This window comes from Botryllus schlosseri, chromosome 10 (assembly GCF_051294905.1).
Source record: "Botryllus schlosseri isolate E-star chromosome 10, Bs_hap1, whole genome shotgun sequence".
Classification (NCBI taxonomy): Eukaryota; Metazoa; Chordata; class Ascidiacea; order Stolidobranchia; family Styelidae; genus Botryllus; species Botryllus schlosseri.
In genome coordinates, this window is record NC_137245.1 from 4,629,445 (window position 1) to 4,646,936 (window position 17,492).

Sequence of the window (17,492 nt, forward strand, 5' to 3'; positions counted from 1 at the left end):
AAATTTCTGCACCGGTTACCAGGGCTCAATTTGATTGCGCAATTGATTTTATTTTAATCCATCCTGAGATTAATCTAGGGCCCCTCCTACATTTAGGCGAAGTTCAGTTATCAATTTTTTGAATAACCGTGAAAAATGTATGTACCTATGTAAAATATGATACCTTAAATAGTTGTCGATCATGAAATTTCTGCACGCGATAAAAGAGTTTACTTTGATTTCATGAGGGGAGCCCCTCCTACATTTGCGCGATATTTGATTATCATTTTGGGAATACCTGTGAGAGGACATGCAGTTCGGATAATAAGCCGAAGTAGCGTGATGGTATTATTTTGACGGGGAACGGGGAATAGACGTGCCCCTACACTCTTAGCGAAAAGAGTGGTTATACACACCCCAAAAGGTGGTACACGAAAACAGAACTTACGTAACCCTGCCAGTGTGAATGACCAGAATCCACCCCATTCCTTGCGGTGTATATCGGATATCTCACCCTAGCCATTAGAATTGATTGGGGCGGAATTTCAATATATACACCCCACTTGAAATCCTGCATCTTCTTCCAAATGGCACGCTATTGCAAATAAACTTTCTTGATTGCATATATTCGATATCAATTGAACCATATTAACATAAAATGGAAACATATTTCGTGAAATAACAAAAACAGGGATCCCAGCGACGGAGAAAAAAATTCACTGAAAATACTGCTCGAAGAACATTGCCCATGTAGTATTGGGAAGTCGCCTCCTCCAGGTTTCCGAAAAACACTCTTGTACGGCGAAGGCTGAGTCACTATCTTCAGCAAGAACTTGTGGCATCATCCTGAAATCAAAATGCATATTCACAACCCAAATAACAGGCACATATGCTAACATGCATAACTTAATGAAAGACCACAAAAATAGAAGCCATTAGAAAGTATATATATTTTCACAAAGTACTTACAAAAATCAGATGTTACACTTGCTAAGGAATTGCAGCACAGACTGTGGTCCGATAGGGTGAACTTACCGCTATAGGAAACATGTTCACGCACGATCACTGTATGTGTGGGCAATTAGGCATCGACAAGATGGAAATTGATGGATAGTTTTCATGCAAACCGCATGTAACAGGCAGACTTGGACAACTAGAAAACGTTCCCTTTTTCCAAATTGGATTGGAATTATATTACAACTAAAAGTTTTCTTTTCGAATTAGAGTAGAATTAAAATTTGAGCTACACAGTTGGAAATTAGATTAAAATTATAATTCTAGCTAACAGTTTTTTTCAAATTAGATTAGAATTAGAATTACTGAAATCGCCTAAAGTTGAATCTAACTCCGTTATCATCAAATCATAGTTCATTTTATGAGCATGAGAATAGCAAATTTCTACTGTACAGTAGGGGTGTTCAAAAATGACTTTTTTTCTTTCAAATCTACTGGCTAATTGATAAAATTGTTAGGTTACCTAATTGAAGCCTGCATACCAAATTTGGTTTGATTCCAACCTGTAGCCGCATTGCTACAGGAGAAGAAAGTTTTTTATTTATTATATGAAAATGATCGAAAAAAGATTTAAAATTTTTTGTTCATCCCATTAAATTGTTAGGTTGTCTATAACAATATTCAACCGATTTAGCTCAATTCCAACCAGTGGAAGCGGAGTTATTGCCGTCACAAAATTTTGGATTTGAATAAAATAGTATTTACGGTGAACGATTCTTTAATCATTTATGACTGTTGTGCCCACCGTAAATGCTATTTTATTCAAATCCAAATTTTTCGAAATCAATAACTCCGCTTCGGCTGGTTTGATTTGAGGCAAATTTGGTGGGATTCGTTTCTATTGACAACCTTACAATTTCATGGGTGAACAGAAAATTTTGAATTTTTTTACTAATTTTTAAATAATAAATAAAATAACTTTCTTCTCCTGTAGCAATGGGGCTACTGGTTGGAATTGAACCAAATTTGGTGTTTAGGCTTCAATTCCGTAATCTAACAATTTTACCAAGTAGCCAGAAGAATTTGAGAATAAAGATTCATTTTTAACACCCCTACTGTACAGCAAGCTTGGCTTGTTTCGCACTATACAGTTCTCCTGTAGCATTTCCAGGAAAACCAGGCATTAGATTAGACTCAAAAATTAGACCATAGAAAGATTTCATACATTCGATTAGAATTGGAATTAGAGCATAGAAACATTTCACAAATTAGAATAGCTTCAATGAGGATAATTAGATAACTAGAATATCTAGTTGTCCAAGTCTGGCAACACCGCCTGTATCAGAAATAACTGAATATATTTTTGAAGATTCTTTCTGTTAGTAGTGTCATATGCCATTAGTAATTTTATATTAGTCGCGAAGATTCATATCGCAAGTTTCAAAGTAGAATCCTGTGAAAAACTGCGTACCATACTTGACTCTTTTTCAGACATTTCGTATTCTATTTCCACTTGACGTAGTTTTGACTTGTATTGGGTACTGTTGCATCTACTTGTAATCGAGTATAAATTGAAGTTGGTATTTCTACATCGACTTGAGTAGCAACGCTGGTAACTTTGACCATCTCTGCTTTGGTTTACCTCATAGATGCGACCACGAAAGTTGACATCAGGTGTCATTACTAGGGCAATTCATTTTGACATGTCAAAAAAAGTCAAAATTAGGTCAAAATTGTAGCGTTAGGTCAAAATTTGTCAAAATTGTTTCCAAACTTTGTCAAAATTGTTTACAAAGTCAAACATTTTTTTACCTCTTCATTTCGTTTGTATCGTAGATTTTGCGCTGTCGGTGAACTTATCATTTGATATTTTACAGCTTGTAGCCTACTTTATAGGCCTACCGTTGTAAACGGACCACCGTCTGCTCATTGTGAATCATAAAGGGTCAAATGAAACAGATATGGACATGGTTTTATGGTCAACGTACCACAATATCCTAGCTGAAGCAAGAATGCTTGGACATTGCATGGTTCTTATATCAAGAAGCGCAAGCTTAAAAATTGTGATATAGACAACATTGTCAGAATGAAGCAACACGGTTTGTCACCAGCAGTGTGCACACAACTTGAGTGTTGTCAGCCAACAAATGCTGCTGTTGAATGTTCTTTCTCCGTTCTTGGCAAGCTACGTAGTAAGGACAGACACTTTCTACCCGAGAATGTAGGAAAGGATCTTTCGTTGTACTACAACAAATTTTAATTATTTCTACCAGAATACGTAATGTAACTATTGGAATTCTTCATAGGGCCAGATTTCGTTAAAATACTAGTTTTTCATGTAAAAATCTGTCAGTTTTTGAGCCAAAAACGTTTTTTCAGGCCAATCTACTTTGTAAGGACAGACAGTTCCAACCAGAAATGAAGATAAGTAGTACAACTTTAACATTATATGAGAAAACACCTAATTTGCATACGTGAGGTCAAAATTTGGTCAAATTTCAGTTTTTTCAAGTCAAAAAAGGTCAAAATTTAGATTTTTTAGGTCAAAATCTTCCATGTTTTAGGTCAACAAAAATTGCCCTAGTCATTACCAAAGTTGTCATACCTGCTGGCTTGATAACGAGTCTTTCAGTTTTCGCAGCAAACTTCTAAACTCGGTTAGTTCCTATGATATAATCTTGCTCTTGCAGCATGCAGTCTTTAAGCAGCATCCTAAAATTAGAAGAAAATCAGAGAAAGAGATGCATGGACTTGATTTAAATTTGACTACTTGGTATTAATGCAAAACACGAAACGTTTTCTAGTTGGGCAATATTGACTTTCAGAATGGATTCAAAGCGACCGCAGATACAGGTCTGATTAGAAAACCTTGACTTGCTTTATACATGGAAATTAGCAAATTAACTGGATGCTAATGATTACCTTGCAATATGTGCTGTTTGATAACGATCCATCACTGTTTCGCAGCATACGGTTTTATGGTTCGATGCGACGTCGACTTGGTTGAAATGCCCTGACATGATCTTGTATAGTAGCATCCTAAAATTGAAATAATAACCATGAGGTATAAACGTTTAGTTGACAATTTGGATTGGATTCTAAACTCATCTGATATGTGCGCTGGGGGTCTTCAAAAATGGATTTTTTTCTCAAATCGTACTGGCTACTTGATAAAATTGTAAGGTTACCTAATTTAAGCCTGCACACCAAATTTGGTTCGATTCCAACCAGTAGCCGCATTGCTACAGGAGAAGAAAGTTTTTTATTTATTATATGAAAATGAATAAAAGAAGATTTGAAATTTTCTGTTCACCCCATTAAATTGTTATGTTTTCTATAGAAACATTGCTCAACCGATTTGGCTCAATTCCAACTAGTGGAAGCGGAGTTATTGCCGTTGAAAAATATTGGATTTTAATATAATAGTATTTTTACGGTGACCGATTCTTTAATCAGTTATTACAGTTGTGCCCACCGTAAATACTATTTTATTCAAATCCAAATTTTTCGACATCAGTAACTCCGCTCCGGCTGGTTTGAATTGTGGCAAATTTGGTGGGCATCGTTTATAGACAACAATTTCATGGGTGAACAGAAAATTTTGACTCATTTTAATATAATAAATTAAAAAAACTTTCTTCTCCAGTAGCAATGCGGCTGCTGGTTGGAATCAAACCAAATTTAGTGTGCAAGCTTCAATAAGGTAACCTAACAATTTTATCGAGTAGCGAGTAGAATTTGAGAATAAAAAGTCATTTTTGAACACCCCTACTGCACCGCAAGCTTGGCTCGTTTCGCATTCTACAGTTCTCCTGTAGCCTTTTCAGGAAACCCAGACATTCGATTAGAATTAAAATAACCGTAGATCATAGAAAAATTTCATGAATTCGATTAGAATTAGAATTAGAGCATAGAAACATTTCACAAATTAGAATAGCTTCAATTAGTATAATTAGACAACTAGAATATCTAGTTGTCCAAGTCTAGCAACACCACCTGTACCAGGAATAACTGAATATATTTTTGAAGATTGTTCCTGTTAGTAGTGTCATATGCCATTAGTAATTTTATATTAGTCGCGAAGATTCATATTGCAATTTTCAAAGTACAAACTTCCGAAAAACTACTTACCATACTTGACTATTTTTCCGACATTTCGTATTCTACTTCCACTTGACGTAGTTTTGACTTGTATTGGGAACTGTTGCATCTACTTGTAATCGAGTATAAATTGACGGGGTATTTCTACATAGACTTGAGTAGCAACGCTAGTAACTTTGACCATCTCTGCTTTGGTTTACTTCATATATGCGACTACGAAAGTTGACATCAGGTGTCGTTAACAAAGTTATCATACCTGCTGGCTTGATAACGAGTCTTTCAGTTGTCGCAGCATACTCCTGAACTCGGTTAGTTCCAGTGATATAATCTTGCTCTTGGAGCATGCAGTCTTTAAGCAGCATCCTAAAATTTAAAAAATAATCAGAGAAAGAGATGCATGGACTTGATTTAAATTTGACTACTTGGTATTAATCCAAAACACGGAACGTTTTCTAGTTGGGCAATATTGACTTTCAGAATGGATTCAAAGCGACCGCAGATACAGGTCTGATTAGGAAACCTTGACTTGCCTTAGCCCAGTGGCTCCCAACCTTTTTCGACCCATCGCCCCCTTTTCAAGGTCAACACCGATCATCGCCCCCAAAATTTTGTGTACCAAAAATTGGGCATACAAACTGTAATCACCGGCGGGTTGACTAAAAAAAAAGGTCAAATTTTCGGCTCGATGTCTAATTTGACACACTTTTGTAACTAAATTTCCGTGGGTTGACTAAAAAAAAAAGGTCAGCCGTTTTGACGCGTCATCGCCCCCCTATCGCCCCTTCCTATTTTCGCCCCCTTCGTCATTTTCGCCCTCGTAGACCGCCAAATTGCCCCCTGGGGGGCGATATCGCCCACGTTGGGAACCACTGCCTTAGCCTATACATGGAAATTTGCAAATTAGCTGAAAGATAATGATTACCTTGGAATATAAGCTGTTTGATAACGATCCATTACTGTTTCGCAGCATACGCTTCTACCGTTAAATGTGACGTCGATTTGGTTGAAATTCCATGATATTAGCTTGTATAGCAGCATCCTAAAATTGAAAAAATAACCATGAGGCATACGGTAAACGTTTAGTTGACAATTTGGATTGGATTCGAAAGGCCCACGACATCCGAAATGTGTACTGATGTTGTAGCCTTGACTTGCTTTATGCTTGTAAATAAGCGAGTTAAAGTACAATTTTGTAACTATCCTACGCATAGTATATTACTCACCCACAACATATTTGATTCCACATTCACAGAGTAAGAGTCGGCTACTAATAGCAATCAGTCCTTGAATCTAACAAAAAGCAGATTTGTGCATATGCACGGTAGGGTGGAGTGAAAAATGAAAATTTTTGAATTTCAAAAAAGTGTCTTGATATGTGGTGCCAAAAAGTAAGCAAATAAATTCTATCATAATTTTGGGTTCATACACCCTCTAGTGGTCGTGCAATTTCACCGAACGAGCCAAAAACAGCTAATTTCGCCATATCTTGATCATCACTTACACTAGAAAGTCAGTGTTGAGCTTAAAAGATGCAGAAGCAACATGTTTCTATCTCACTTCCATGGAACTTACTCTTAAAAATGAACAGAAAAAGTTACAAGCAAATTTCTGATTTTAAAGGTAAAATTAAGCACTGAAGCAGTCGGTAGGATGTCAAAAGCGTGTAGTGATTGATCTTATGACTGAGCAACATACCCTATCAATTAGAACCACTTTTCAAAACTTGCTCAAACAAATGAAACCCTCGCCAAGCATAAATAGGGCTCGGGCATCGAATAGAGACTGCTAAAACTGTATTTAAAACAGCGTCCATTGGTAGTGCAGCGTCACGATATCGGTAAGTTTATAACAACGGCCCTCATATTTCTTACCAAAATGCTGTCGTAGGGTTTGTATCATATTTGTCACAAAGCTCCTGAATGAAAGCACAAAAGTTGAAAATACACATTCAAAACACAAACATCAATTCTATACTGGAAACAGAAAATGTTTGTAGCAGTATCACATGAGTATCAGTGTGCACAAACATTAAAATCACGTTTAGTATGAAAAGATTTCATCTGCTTTCAAGACTTGAGTTTTTGCCTGATGAGGCTATCTCTACGTTTCGATCCTGAAACATGGGTAGATGCTTCAGTAACCACGTTTTAATGTCTTTCTACTGCCTGGTTGTGACAAGGATGACTGAGCCTTAATGGTGATGATTTTAGGTTTTCCACCTCGACTTCTGACAAGGTCTTGATTGCAGGCGGCTGTTCAATATCTTTTTGGTTTAAGTTGACAATTTGGCGGAAAGATTAAGCCTTGATGTTGATAACTGGGATTTGGAAGAAATTGATGCTCAATGTCAATGTTTTTGGGTTTGATGTCATTTATATATCTTCCTTCGAATTCATAATTGGAATTTGGTATGGTGTGGTTGTTTTGCGCATAGCTGTAATTTTGTTAACTGTAAATCTTCGGACGTTTGCCTCCTCGTCACCAAAGCATTCCCAGCAAAATATTTTCTGGATGTTCAAAATGAGCATTTTTTCGTAGAAAAGATAGTGCAAGGGAGTGAATCCGGGTATCTGTCAGCTTTGTGACGCGGGAAACTATATTGTAGAAATTTTTAGCACCATCTACAATGGAATTGTGCATTTTCATTTCAAACCATGACGGAAAATAGACCTCCATGCAGAATTAAGCAACACAGTTCAGATTTCTCGATGGACCACTCTGTCCCGCATAGTACTTTGAAATCTGAGATGCGAGAGTCAACCATATTGAATGAACGACGGGCCCAGCCTCTAAATATTGCAGATCTGATTCCAATTGACGACTTTGAAGGAGGATATATAAATGTAACCAAACCCTAAAGCAGCAACATTGACACCAGCATCAGATTCTTCCAAATTCCAGTTATCAACATCAAAGCTTACCGTAATCTTTCCACCAAATTGTCAACTTAAACCTCAAAAATATTGAACAACCGCCAGCATCGCAATCAAGACCTTGTCTGATCACGAGCTGGAAAACCTATGATCATCACCATTAAGGCTCAGTTATCCTTGCCACAACCAGGCAGTGGAAAGACATGTGACAGTGGTGACATAAGCATCTGCTCAATGTTTCAGGATTTAAACGTAGAGATGGCCTCATCAGACAAAAACTGAAGTCTTGAAAGCAGATAAAATCTTTCAATACTAAACATGAATTTATTGTTTGTGCACATTGATACTCATGTTATACTGCTACAAAACGTTTATGTTTCCAGTATAGAATTGATGTGTGTGTTTTGAATGTGTATTTTCAATTTTTGCGCTTTCATTCAGGAGCTTTGTGACAAATATAATACAAACCCTACGACAGCATTTCGGTAAGAAATATGAGGGCCGTTGTTATAAACTTACCGATATCGTGACGCTGCACTACCAATGGACGCTGTTTTAAATACAGTTTTAGCAGTCTCTATTCGATTCCCGAGCCCTATTTATGCTTGGCGGGGGTTTCATTTGTTTGAGCAAGTTTTGAAGAGTGGTTCTAATTGATAGGGTATGTTGCTCAGTCATAAGATCAATCACTACACGCTTTTGACATCCTACCGACTGCTTCAGTGCTTAATTTTACCTATAAAATATGAAATTTGCTTGTAGCTTTTTTTCTGTTCATTTTTAAGAGTAAGTTATATGGAAGTGAGATAGAAACATGTTGCTTCTGTATCTTTTAAGCCCAAAACCGACTTTCTAGTGTAAGTGATGATCCAGATATGGCGAAATTAGCTGTTTTTGGCTCGTTCGGTGAAATTGCACGACCACTAGAGGGTGTACGAACCCAAAATTATGATGGAATTTATTTGTTTACTATTTGGCACCACATATCAAGACCCTTTTTTGAAATTCAAAAATTTTCATTTTTCACTCCACCCTAATGCACAGATCGTGTGTATGTCATATCATGAGTCAAGAAGTGCATATATTATGATTTGTTTATATTGATCGAAAGGATAGTTTGATAAACTTTGGCAAGGCTATGTTTGCCTCTTCATATTGGTCAAAACAGTGAAGACCCAGCTAATCCGTGCATTGTTGCACACGGAGTTGACCGCAGTAGTGCGCATTGCTACTCAAGCAATAGATGTCAATTTCTATTCAATGACAAGCATATAGAAGTGGCTATGTCAAATCCATGTCAAGCTGCTTCAAATTAAAATAAATATATGAACAGAACTCAGAGAAGTAGTTTCAAAAGAAGTAGTCTGGTTGATGGGTCACATACTTTTAACAGATAGTCTGAGTTGGCCACTACAAAATATGTTCAATGAGGTAAGCCTGTTCCTAGTCAAGTCTCTCATATTCATAGTGATAGCAATATAGCATCGTCATATTTTCACCCACGTCATAATATCATTAACATTTACTGGCCCCAATTTACGGGGATCGAAAGCTTTCATCAAATGTCCATTGCTCACCTCAGATACCATTGCTTCATATGCTTCAGCCCTTGGCTGTTTGTATGTTACACTTGTTTTCTCATGAGGAGAAATCGATGATTTCATTCTTCAAGAGCCCCAAATTTGCGATCTTTGCCCATGCAAGTCTGAAGTAGAATAGATAATATGTTTACCTTCCTACCATAACATAACATAATATATAATGTGTATATAGCTCAGTGATAATGACAGGGTGATAGGCCTATAAACATAGCTCTGCATAGTCAGTGGTAGGCTACCCTTTACACTTAAACTGGTCGTGATGTGCTTTGGTAATCAATATAACGACAATCGAGTCGATTTTTTTTCAATGCACTTACGAACGATGTCGCTCAAACCCAAATTACCGTAGTTTATAATCATAGCTAATGCTGAACCTGTCAACAGTATCTCCATTAGAGACATTGAGCTACTGTGTCTTGGAGATTGGTATCGGTTGGTGATACAACAATTTATGTGAATTCAATGTATCGTCACTACCGGTACGTTTAAAATTCCAACTTGCTACATATAATTCTGTTCAGTACAGCTGCGACACTGAGTAACAGGAATCGGATCTGTACTGGAAACGCAACGTAACAAATGTTCTTTACTACAATAGTACAGATACGAAATGTAACTCACCATCCAGATATTTTCAATCTCGAAAGAGGCTTTCTTCACAGATTCACGACGACTAATACATAACGAAACATTTTACATAGCTGTAGCCAAACATAGCAGCAGCTGTTCTGGTGACGACGGTTTGTATATTCCATTATGATGTAACAATTGACTCACTGATGTAATAACTATATTGAAGTTAAGGATCTCCGGAATATTTGTATGTATACTATAATTGATTTATCGGAAATATGGATTTGATAGCTGTGAAGCTGCGGATTGCATCATAATAAGCTTCAAAAAGTCTTGCAGTACTAGATTTATCTTCATAGATCGAACCATTGATACGATCCGAAAGCTGTATGCGAATTGTCGGTTAGGCTTAGTGTGCAATTCATAAAGCTACCAAATAGTGAATAACACATCAATATAGATATGAAAATAACCAGGAAACTTTGCCCAATTTAGTCCCTCTTTCGCCCAATTCAATGATTGTTCCGTGACGTAACCTGGTGTTCCATTCTAATTTGAATTCTTGCTACGCCCATATTGCGTACTGCTCATATAAGTTTGTGGCTGAAATTTAACTCCTTTTAGTATTCCCAGCTCTAAATACCCTTAACCTGCATTCTATTGTGGTTATACACTAATGCTGTGCGGAATAGGCCCGATATATTTTGTACATATAGGCTACGTACAATGTACAATTGTGCATTTGACCTGACATGAAAGAAATTATAAACCAGTATCGTGACAACTTCATAATGTGTCGTATTTATGCCACACACTTGAGATACATCGGTCACACTATAGTAGACAGGGTGAAATTTCAGCCAAAGTACGAGTACCGCAGTGCACGATAAATGTGAATTACAATATGATATTGCGGACTTAGCTATTATTCATTCATGTCAATGTAGCACACGAACTTAAACAACGAATGCTCATTTGTCACTGAAGCTGAAACTATATGCGTAAGCGAATTTACTTGATCGAACCGGGTTAAATCCATAAAAACTGAACAATGAAACATTGCCGAAGCCTACCCAAGAAGCCTTAAAGACATGGACAACAATAAAGTAGGCGAAAACACGCATTTTCGGTGGATAATTCAACCCCAAAGAGAATATGTCCTACACGACCTACAGTTAGACACAGCAGAGAAGTTCTCAAGTGCCCATACAATGATCAGTACCGTGATTCGACTGAATTTTTAACGAGAATACAGACTTGCCGCACGGCGCACCCCTGCCTGCTTAACCAGGCTTCTGACCGAAACAGACTTAAAACTTCAACAGTCAAGTTTTGTGGAAGCGGCTAGCGCGGATTGAATCCCAAACTTCATATTTGTCTGACAAAAGGTGTAATCTTTAACAACTCACCCCAAATGCCAATGCTTGGGGTGTATATCTTATGGTATATGTGTGTAGGGGTGTGTTCGGCTCATTTCCACCAATAGCTTAGGTGTAAATGACAAATTTAGTACCCAATAGGTGTGATGACCCAAAACACACCCTACGCTAGGGTGTGAATTGCGAAAACACACCATTTTCGTTTACAGTGTACTGCATATTCTACTGTGACGCCATTTTTCTTCACCGTCCCATACCGCCTTCTGAGGTGGCGAAATAGCTCAGTGGTACAATCCGCGGCTGCAACATCAATGGGTTGCGGGTTCGAGGCCAACCGAGGTCAACTTTCAAATTCCTCAACAACAAGAGTTCGTGTATCATCTAAAAATGATTTGCCCTTGTTCGATCCAAACAGCTAAGTTACACCATAAATATTCCTAATTTTGTCAAGTTTGAAAGAGCGTTTGGTGATATTTTCATCAATTTTACAACAAAGCAGGCGATATATTTGCTCTGTCACGATTTCATCGTCTAATTCAAAAAATTGCTTCAATTTGCGACTGCATCGCGAAAATGCATATTGCTTCTTTCTTCCTCTATGCAACTGAATTGTATTTTGCAAATAATGTTCAATTCTATCTACGTCCGGGCTGACCAACCTTTTCGGTCAAAGGGTCGCATGAGATTCCCGAAACATTGCGCGGGCAACTTGAATGTTGATATCCTTTTTTTTTTGATCGCCCGATTGGAACGAACATTGAAAACAAGACTATATATGACTGCGTTTTAAAATTGATAACAATTATGTCATGAAAACTCAGTGTGCAACTATACAGTGTGCACTGTGCCGTCATGCCCTGGTCACCTGGGCAACTTGAATGTTGATATCCTTTTTTTTTGATCGCCCGATTGGAACGAACATTGAAAACAAGACTATAAATGACTGCGTTTTAAAATTGATAACAATTATGTCATGAAAACTCAGTGTGCAACTATACAGTGTGCACTGTGCCGTCATGCCCTGGTCACTCGAAGCACGAAAGTTTTTCAAAGTCAATGAATAAATTCGACCAATAAATATATTACTTGCACGTATTGGGGGTCGCCTCTGTATAGCAATGGGCTCATTTGGCTAGGACAGGATAATTTGGCGTTATAGACATAACAATATCGACGAATTCGGTGAACATGGCTCAGTCATTTCGCGCATCTCCATCGCTTCATCGCCGACAAACTCGCTTCGAGCGCACAAGCGAAGTCCCGCGTTGGACGACACTTTATCTCCTAATTGCGAGTATAGTTGACTAAATTCTGTAAATTACGCTTATTTATAATCTGTAGGAGGGTTTCCAATACTAAATGTAGGCCTAAGGCATGTTACAATAAATCATGCGAAGTGCTAAGAAAAACTTCAAGTCAAATAAATCCGCTACGGAATATTCTACTTTATGGTCATATACGAAGATCTGCGCTGGATGTGGCAGGCCTCCTAGTTATGCCGATACGTCGAAACTGACGCTTTAGTCATCATCAAATTTCGCGTTCAGGTTGATCAAATATTGGTTGGCCTTGCAATTTACCTGATGTTATATCTAATTTCGATTATTACCTCGCAGGCCACACAAAACCTTCTCGCGGGCCACATTTGACCTGCGGGGCACGGTCTGGCCGCCCCTGATCCGGATTGTTACGAACAACAGTGATTGATAGTACATAAAATCCCATTATAGTTATTATTGGTAATTTAAAGATACCTTTGAAAAGAAATTGTTTGCATGTCATTTTCACTAACTACGACTCCGACTCTAGGCAGCATTTTTTCCACGAATCCGACTCCGACTCCAGCCACCACAGTTTTTACCACTCCGACTCCGACTACACTGCCCTGGTCAATAAACAACAATCCTGCCAGGAGTAGTTTGTTTCATGAGCACATAAAATATTGTAGACGAAAGAACCAGCCAAATCACAATATATAGGTGAGCAAGTACTACTGCGCTGGAAATTAACGATGAACTTGAATCAACGTCAATTGGCAACACTGCGAACAATTCTTCTCTCCCTCCGCCCGCACTGAGCTATGTAAACAATGAGCTATATAAAAATAGGACCACACTTCTGGTTGCGAAATCAGCGTGCCCGAGTCCGTATTTTGGCATGCTAAAATTCCAAGTTCAATCTTGTTTTTCAAATCACAATCCGGTCCGATGCTGATGCAACGGAAATAACCCATAATCCCTATCCTGTCCAATCCAAGTCCAAACCAATGGTCATCTCTGTCGTGTTCACGCAGAACCTTTCAAAAAGGTTTTGCGCTGACACAGACCTGAACATTTTAGAGGTTCACACCATCCCTAGAATTAACCATCTCATCGAAGAGTCCAAGCACGATCACTGAAGACTAATGCGAAGGCTTAGAGGCGTAAAGGATACCAAGTAGCCTACATTTCCACTCAGATCGTTTTACACGCGTGAGGAATGAGGATATAGCAGTACCTCAATAGTTCTACTGGTAGGGGCAGCCACCTGCAGATAAATTACATTTTCAACAAACCGGTCTAATAACCTCAGTGGCCGGGAAATTTGGCAACTAATATCATTAGATCAACTTTACTTTTCAATTCTCAAAATTGTCGCCGGTAAAATTGGGTTGCGCTTCGAGCCTACATTTTACCGGCAGCGGCGACACGCTGCCTAACAATCGCAAGGATGATGGAAATTGTTTGTTATTGAAATTTGTAAGCATGAACATTAATTCTGAAGGAGTTTATTTATCGGTAGTGATTTGGAAAACGATGAGGATTTGAAAATATCTTCTTCTGTATACAATTAAATAGTATATTCATATTGAAATGAACCCGAATATTTTCGGCTGATACTCGTCAGGGGTAATCGTCAGCAATTAGTAGAGAATTGGAAAGAACATTGTATATCAACAATCGTATCACAAAATATGACGTCACCAGCATGAAAGAGAGAGCGTTCAATGTACTATTTTTAGGTGGTACACGAACTCCTTTTGTTGACAGAGTTTTGGTTGGTGTATTTTGATAAAAGTTGATTCCAAGGCACACAAATGGAATTGTGAATTGTGTGAATAATTATCGAGACGACCGATTTCGAATCGTAGGGCGAGGCCGTTCACAATTCCATTTGTGTGCCTTGGAATCAACTTTTATCAAAATACACCAACCAAAACTCTGTCAACAAAAGGAGTTCGTGTACCTCCTAAAAATAGTACATTGGACGCTCTCTCTTTCATGCTGGTGACGTCATATTTTGTGATACGATTGTTGATATACAATATTTGAAGACCTTCTTGGAGGTACGATTGTTGATACGATTGTTGAAATACAATGTTCTTTCCAATTCTCTACTAGTTGCTGACGATTACCCCTGACGAGTGTCAGCCGAAAATATTCGGGTTCATTTCAATATGAATATACTATTTAATTGTATATTTGAAGTTCTGTACCTCCAAGAAGCTTCTCTGAATTATATTGTATTTGCATTGGTCCCATGAGCGTCGTATTCCCGTGCTCAAAATAATTCGTATGTGACTTTCGTGTTAGTCTTTTCAATTGGCGTTCGAAATTGGACGGCGTGTTATTGTGCAGCCTGTGCTTGCGAATTTCAATTCATTGCTGCGCAATGCGCATGATAGTTACTCAACGGGGCTTTGCAAAAGTTGATCGTGAAATGCTGCGACTATGAAGTGTATAGGGCGTTGAATTACATCAGCTTCTCAGCAGCAAAATTCTGAGTTTATTCGATTCGTTTGGACGGAAATCTTCTATTTTCCATTTAATTTGGCCGCCGCTGGGCAGACTGGTAATACCAATATCAAATTTTAACTAATTGGGTATTTGGCAGAAATCGGATTTCAATTGATAAGGTCATATACGCTCATATAGTTTTTGCTTCAGTCACACTTGAATAATAGTATTTTAATTATGACTGTATGTCTGGATGGTAAATGAGTGCATTGCCGGTAGTAGGACGCCATATTCGTAATTTAGCGAATTAGGCATACACCAGGTGTGACCAACCTGTGGCCGTAGAATGAAATTTGAACGGCTGTCAACACGTAATTCAATTAGTATGTTTTCGCGGCCATCGCCATACAAGTTGAATTTACGAATTGACTCCCGATTTTAATAAATCTTTGAAATTTTCGTCGTGTTGGGCACGATTCAATGCGACTTAATTTTTCAATTTTAATATAGCAGTGCCCTTTGCAATCTGAGCCCAACAGTGCAGATGCGAACGGTGGCGAGATAGCGTAGGTAGTGAGTGGTACGTTGCACATCTACATGGCTTGCGGATGATGACGCCATAACAGTATGAAAGACACTGAAAGTTCAAAGTTCAAGTCGTGCGAAAAAGTTGACTCGAGTCCGAGGCGAGTCGTCCCAACACTGGCAAGTTATACATCACATTAAAAGATAATTTGGTAATTCGTCGACCACGCCAATTTCAAAAGTTTCTTGGAGGTACAAAACTTCAATATACAATTGAATAGTATTTTCATATTGAAATGAACCCGATAATTTTCGGCTGTTACTCGTTAGAGGTAATCGTCAGCAACTAGTAGAGAATTGGAAAGAACGTTGTATATCAACAATCGTATCTCGCCTAGTTCCTTGCACTTTGTGACAATGCTCTGGGCAGGCCACGACTTCCGAAATATATGGAATTTCCACTTACGTAGACCTACGTATGCTGGGATGCGACGAATCGGGGTTTCAAAGATTCCCAGGGGCAAGTACTATCGAAATTATAAATATTGTTGACAATATAACTCCCAGTGACGAGGAGGGTATAATTTTAGCATTACGTAATCATTTCTCACTACTCTACAAGAGTCATTAGAATGGACTCACAGCCTGTCGTTATGGTGTGTATCTGATGCAGCTTACAAATATTCGGCATTCGATAGAAGTTGTAGATTACTACGATCAGAAGATGTGTAGCACATATTTTCGAACGTGAAGTGACCATATCTATTGGGCGGCTAGTAATAACGTCATAGAAATGTGCAGTCCTTAACGGGTACTAATCCGCACCGGGCGTGTCAATGACATGACTCAAACTTCATTGACGATAGGCTCGGGAGTTCGTGATAGTGGCTTCGAATATTATTACTATATGCCTATATGAAAGTACAAGCTACCACACGCTGACAAATCGGAAGTGGCAACGTAATCAGTGTCACGATGGAGTCATATAACGATATTCTTCCTACACGCGCAATCTATCTACACCCGTCCTTCGGGATACAAAATTACTTACTGGACAGAGCAGATAACATCAGCGTACTCGCGGTACTTATTGCGCAGAATATATAGCATGCGTGATAGTGTTTCTGTCTTCTTCTGTCTTGTAATACTGGGAAATTGTTCGCATTGCGATTAGTTTGGTCCGGCGATATACTATGGATTAATTTAGTATATAACATACAGAAATGCGTACTATTGATTGTTAGAATGACCTGTACTTTCTCGCTGATGGTGAATTTTTGCCAAAAGCAACTAACCTGCATATCAAGGACCTTATAGGTAAGGCTGGGCACAACGATTCGAGTACTCGAATCTGAATCGAGTATTAATTTTAGTGATTCGAGTCGAGTAGTAAAATAAGACATTTTCGAGTACTAAAATTATACGCTCCATGCTATACTAACAGTTAATGTATCAAAAAAAAATTAGTTTCGATAGTTCTTTCCAATATGTTAGCTCGCAAAACCTAATTGGTGGTATCATAGCATAGTAAACATCTATTACACAGCTACAAATGACCTTTGAGGTGTACAACGGGGAATATATTATTTGATTTAGCGTAATATTGTTATGACTTCATAATGAGATATACTCGAATACTCGATTCGACTCGAAGCAAAATGCTCGATTAAGAATCGAATCACTCAGGTACTCGATTTTGCCCCGACCTACTCATAGGCCATATGTTTACTCAGGACTTGGAGAACATAAACATTTTGTGGTGGTAATACCGCCTCGCGAATCATTTCATAT

At 38.2% G+C, this 17,492-nt stretch overlaps 1 protein-coding gene across 4 annotated transcripts; it reads right to left on the reverse strand.

Annotated features, from left to right (window-relative positions):
- Positions 1–321: 321 nt before the first annotated feature.
- LOC145448661 (uncharacterized) lies at positions 322–10,188 on the reverse strand. Of its 4 annotated transcripts, none has more exons than XR_013917990.1 (5): positions 5,957–6,284; positions 5,291–5,397; positions 3,856–3,972; positions 3,525–3,645; positions 325–825 (listed from the first exon to the last, which is right to left on the reverse strand). XR_013917990.1 is itself a non-coding variant. In XM_080327112.1 (4 exons), exons 2-4 carry the CDS (start codon positions 9,502–9,504, stop codon positions 5,202–5,204), a joined length of 333 nt encoding a protein of 110 aa, XP_080183238.1. In that variant the 5' UTR covers positions 9,505–9,612; positions 10,130–10,188; the 3' UTR covers positions 4,824–5,201. The 4 variants fall into 4 exon arrangements, 1 of the variants encoding a protein (XP_080183238.1); XR_013917989.1 differs by having other exon boundaries at positions 339–825; positions 3,539–3,645; positions 5,957–6,277; XR_013917991.1 differs by lacking the exon at positions 3,525–3,645 and having other exon boundaries at positions 322–825; positions 5,957–6,287.
- Between the last annotated feature and the right edge of the window lie 7,304 nt (positions 10,189–17,492).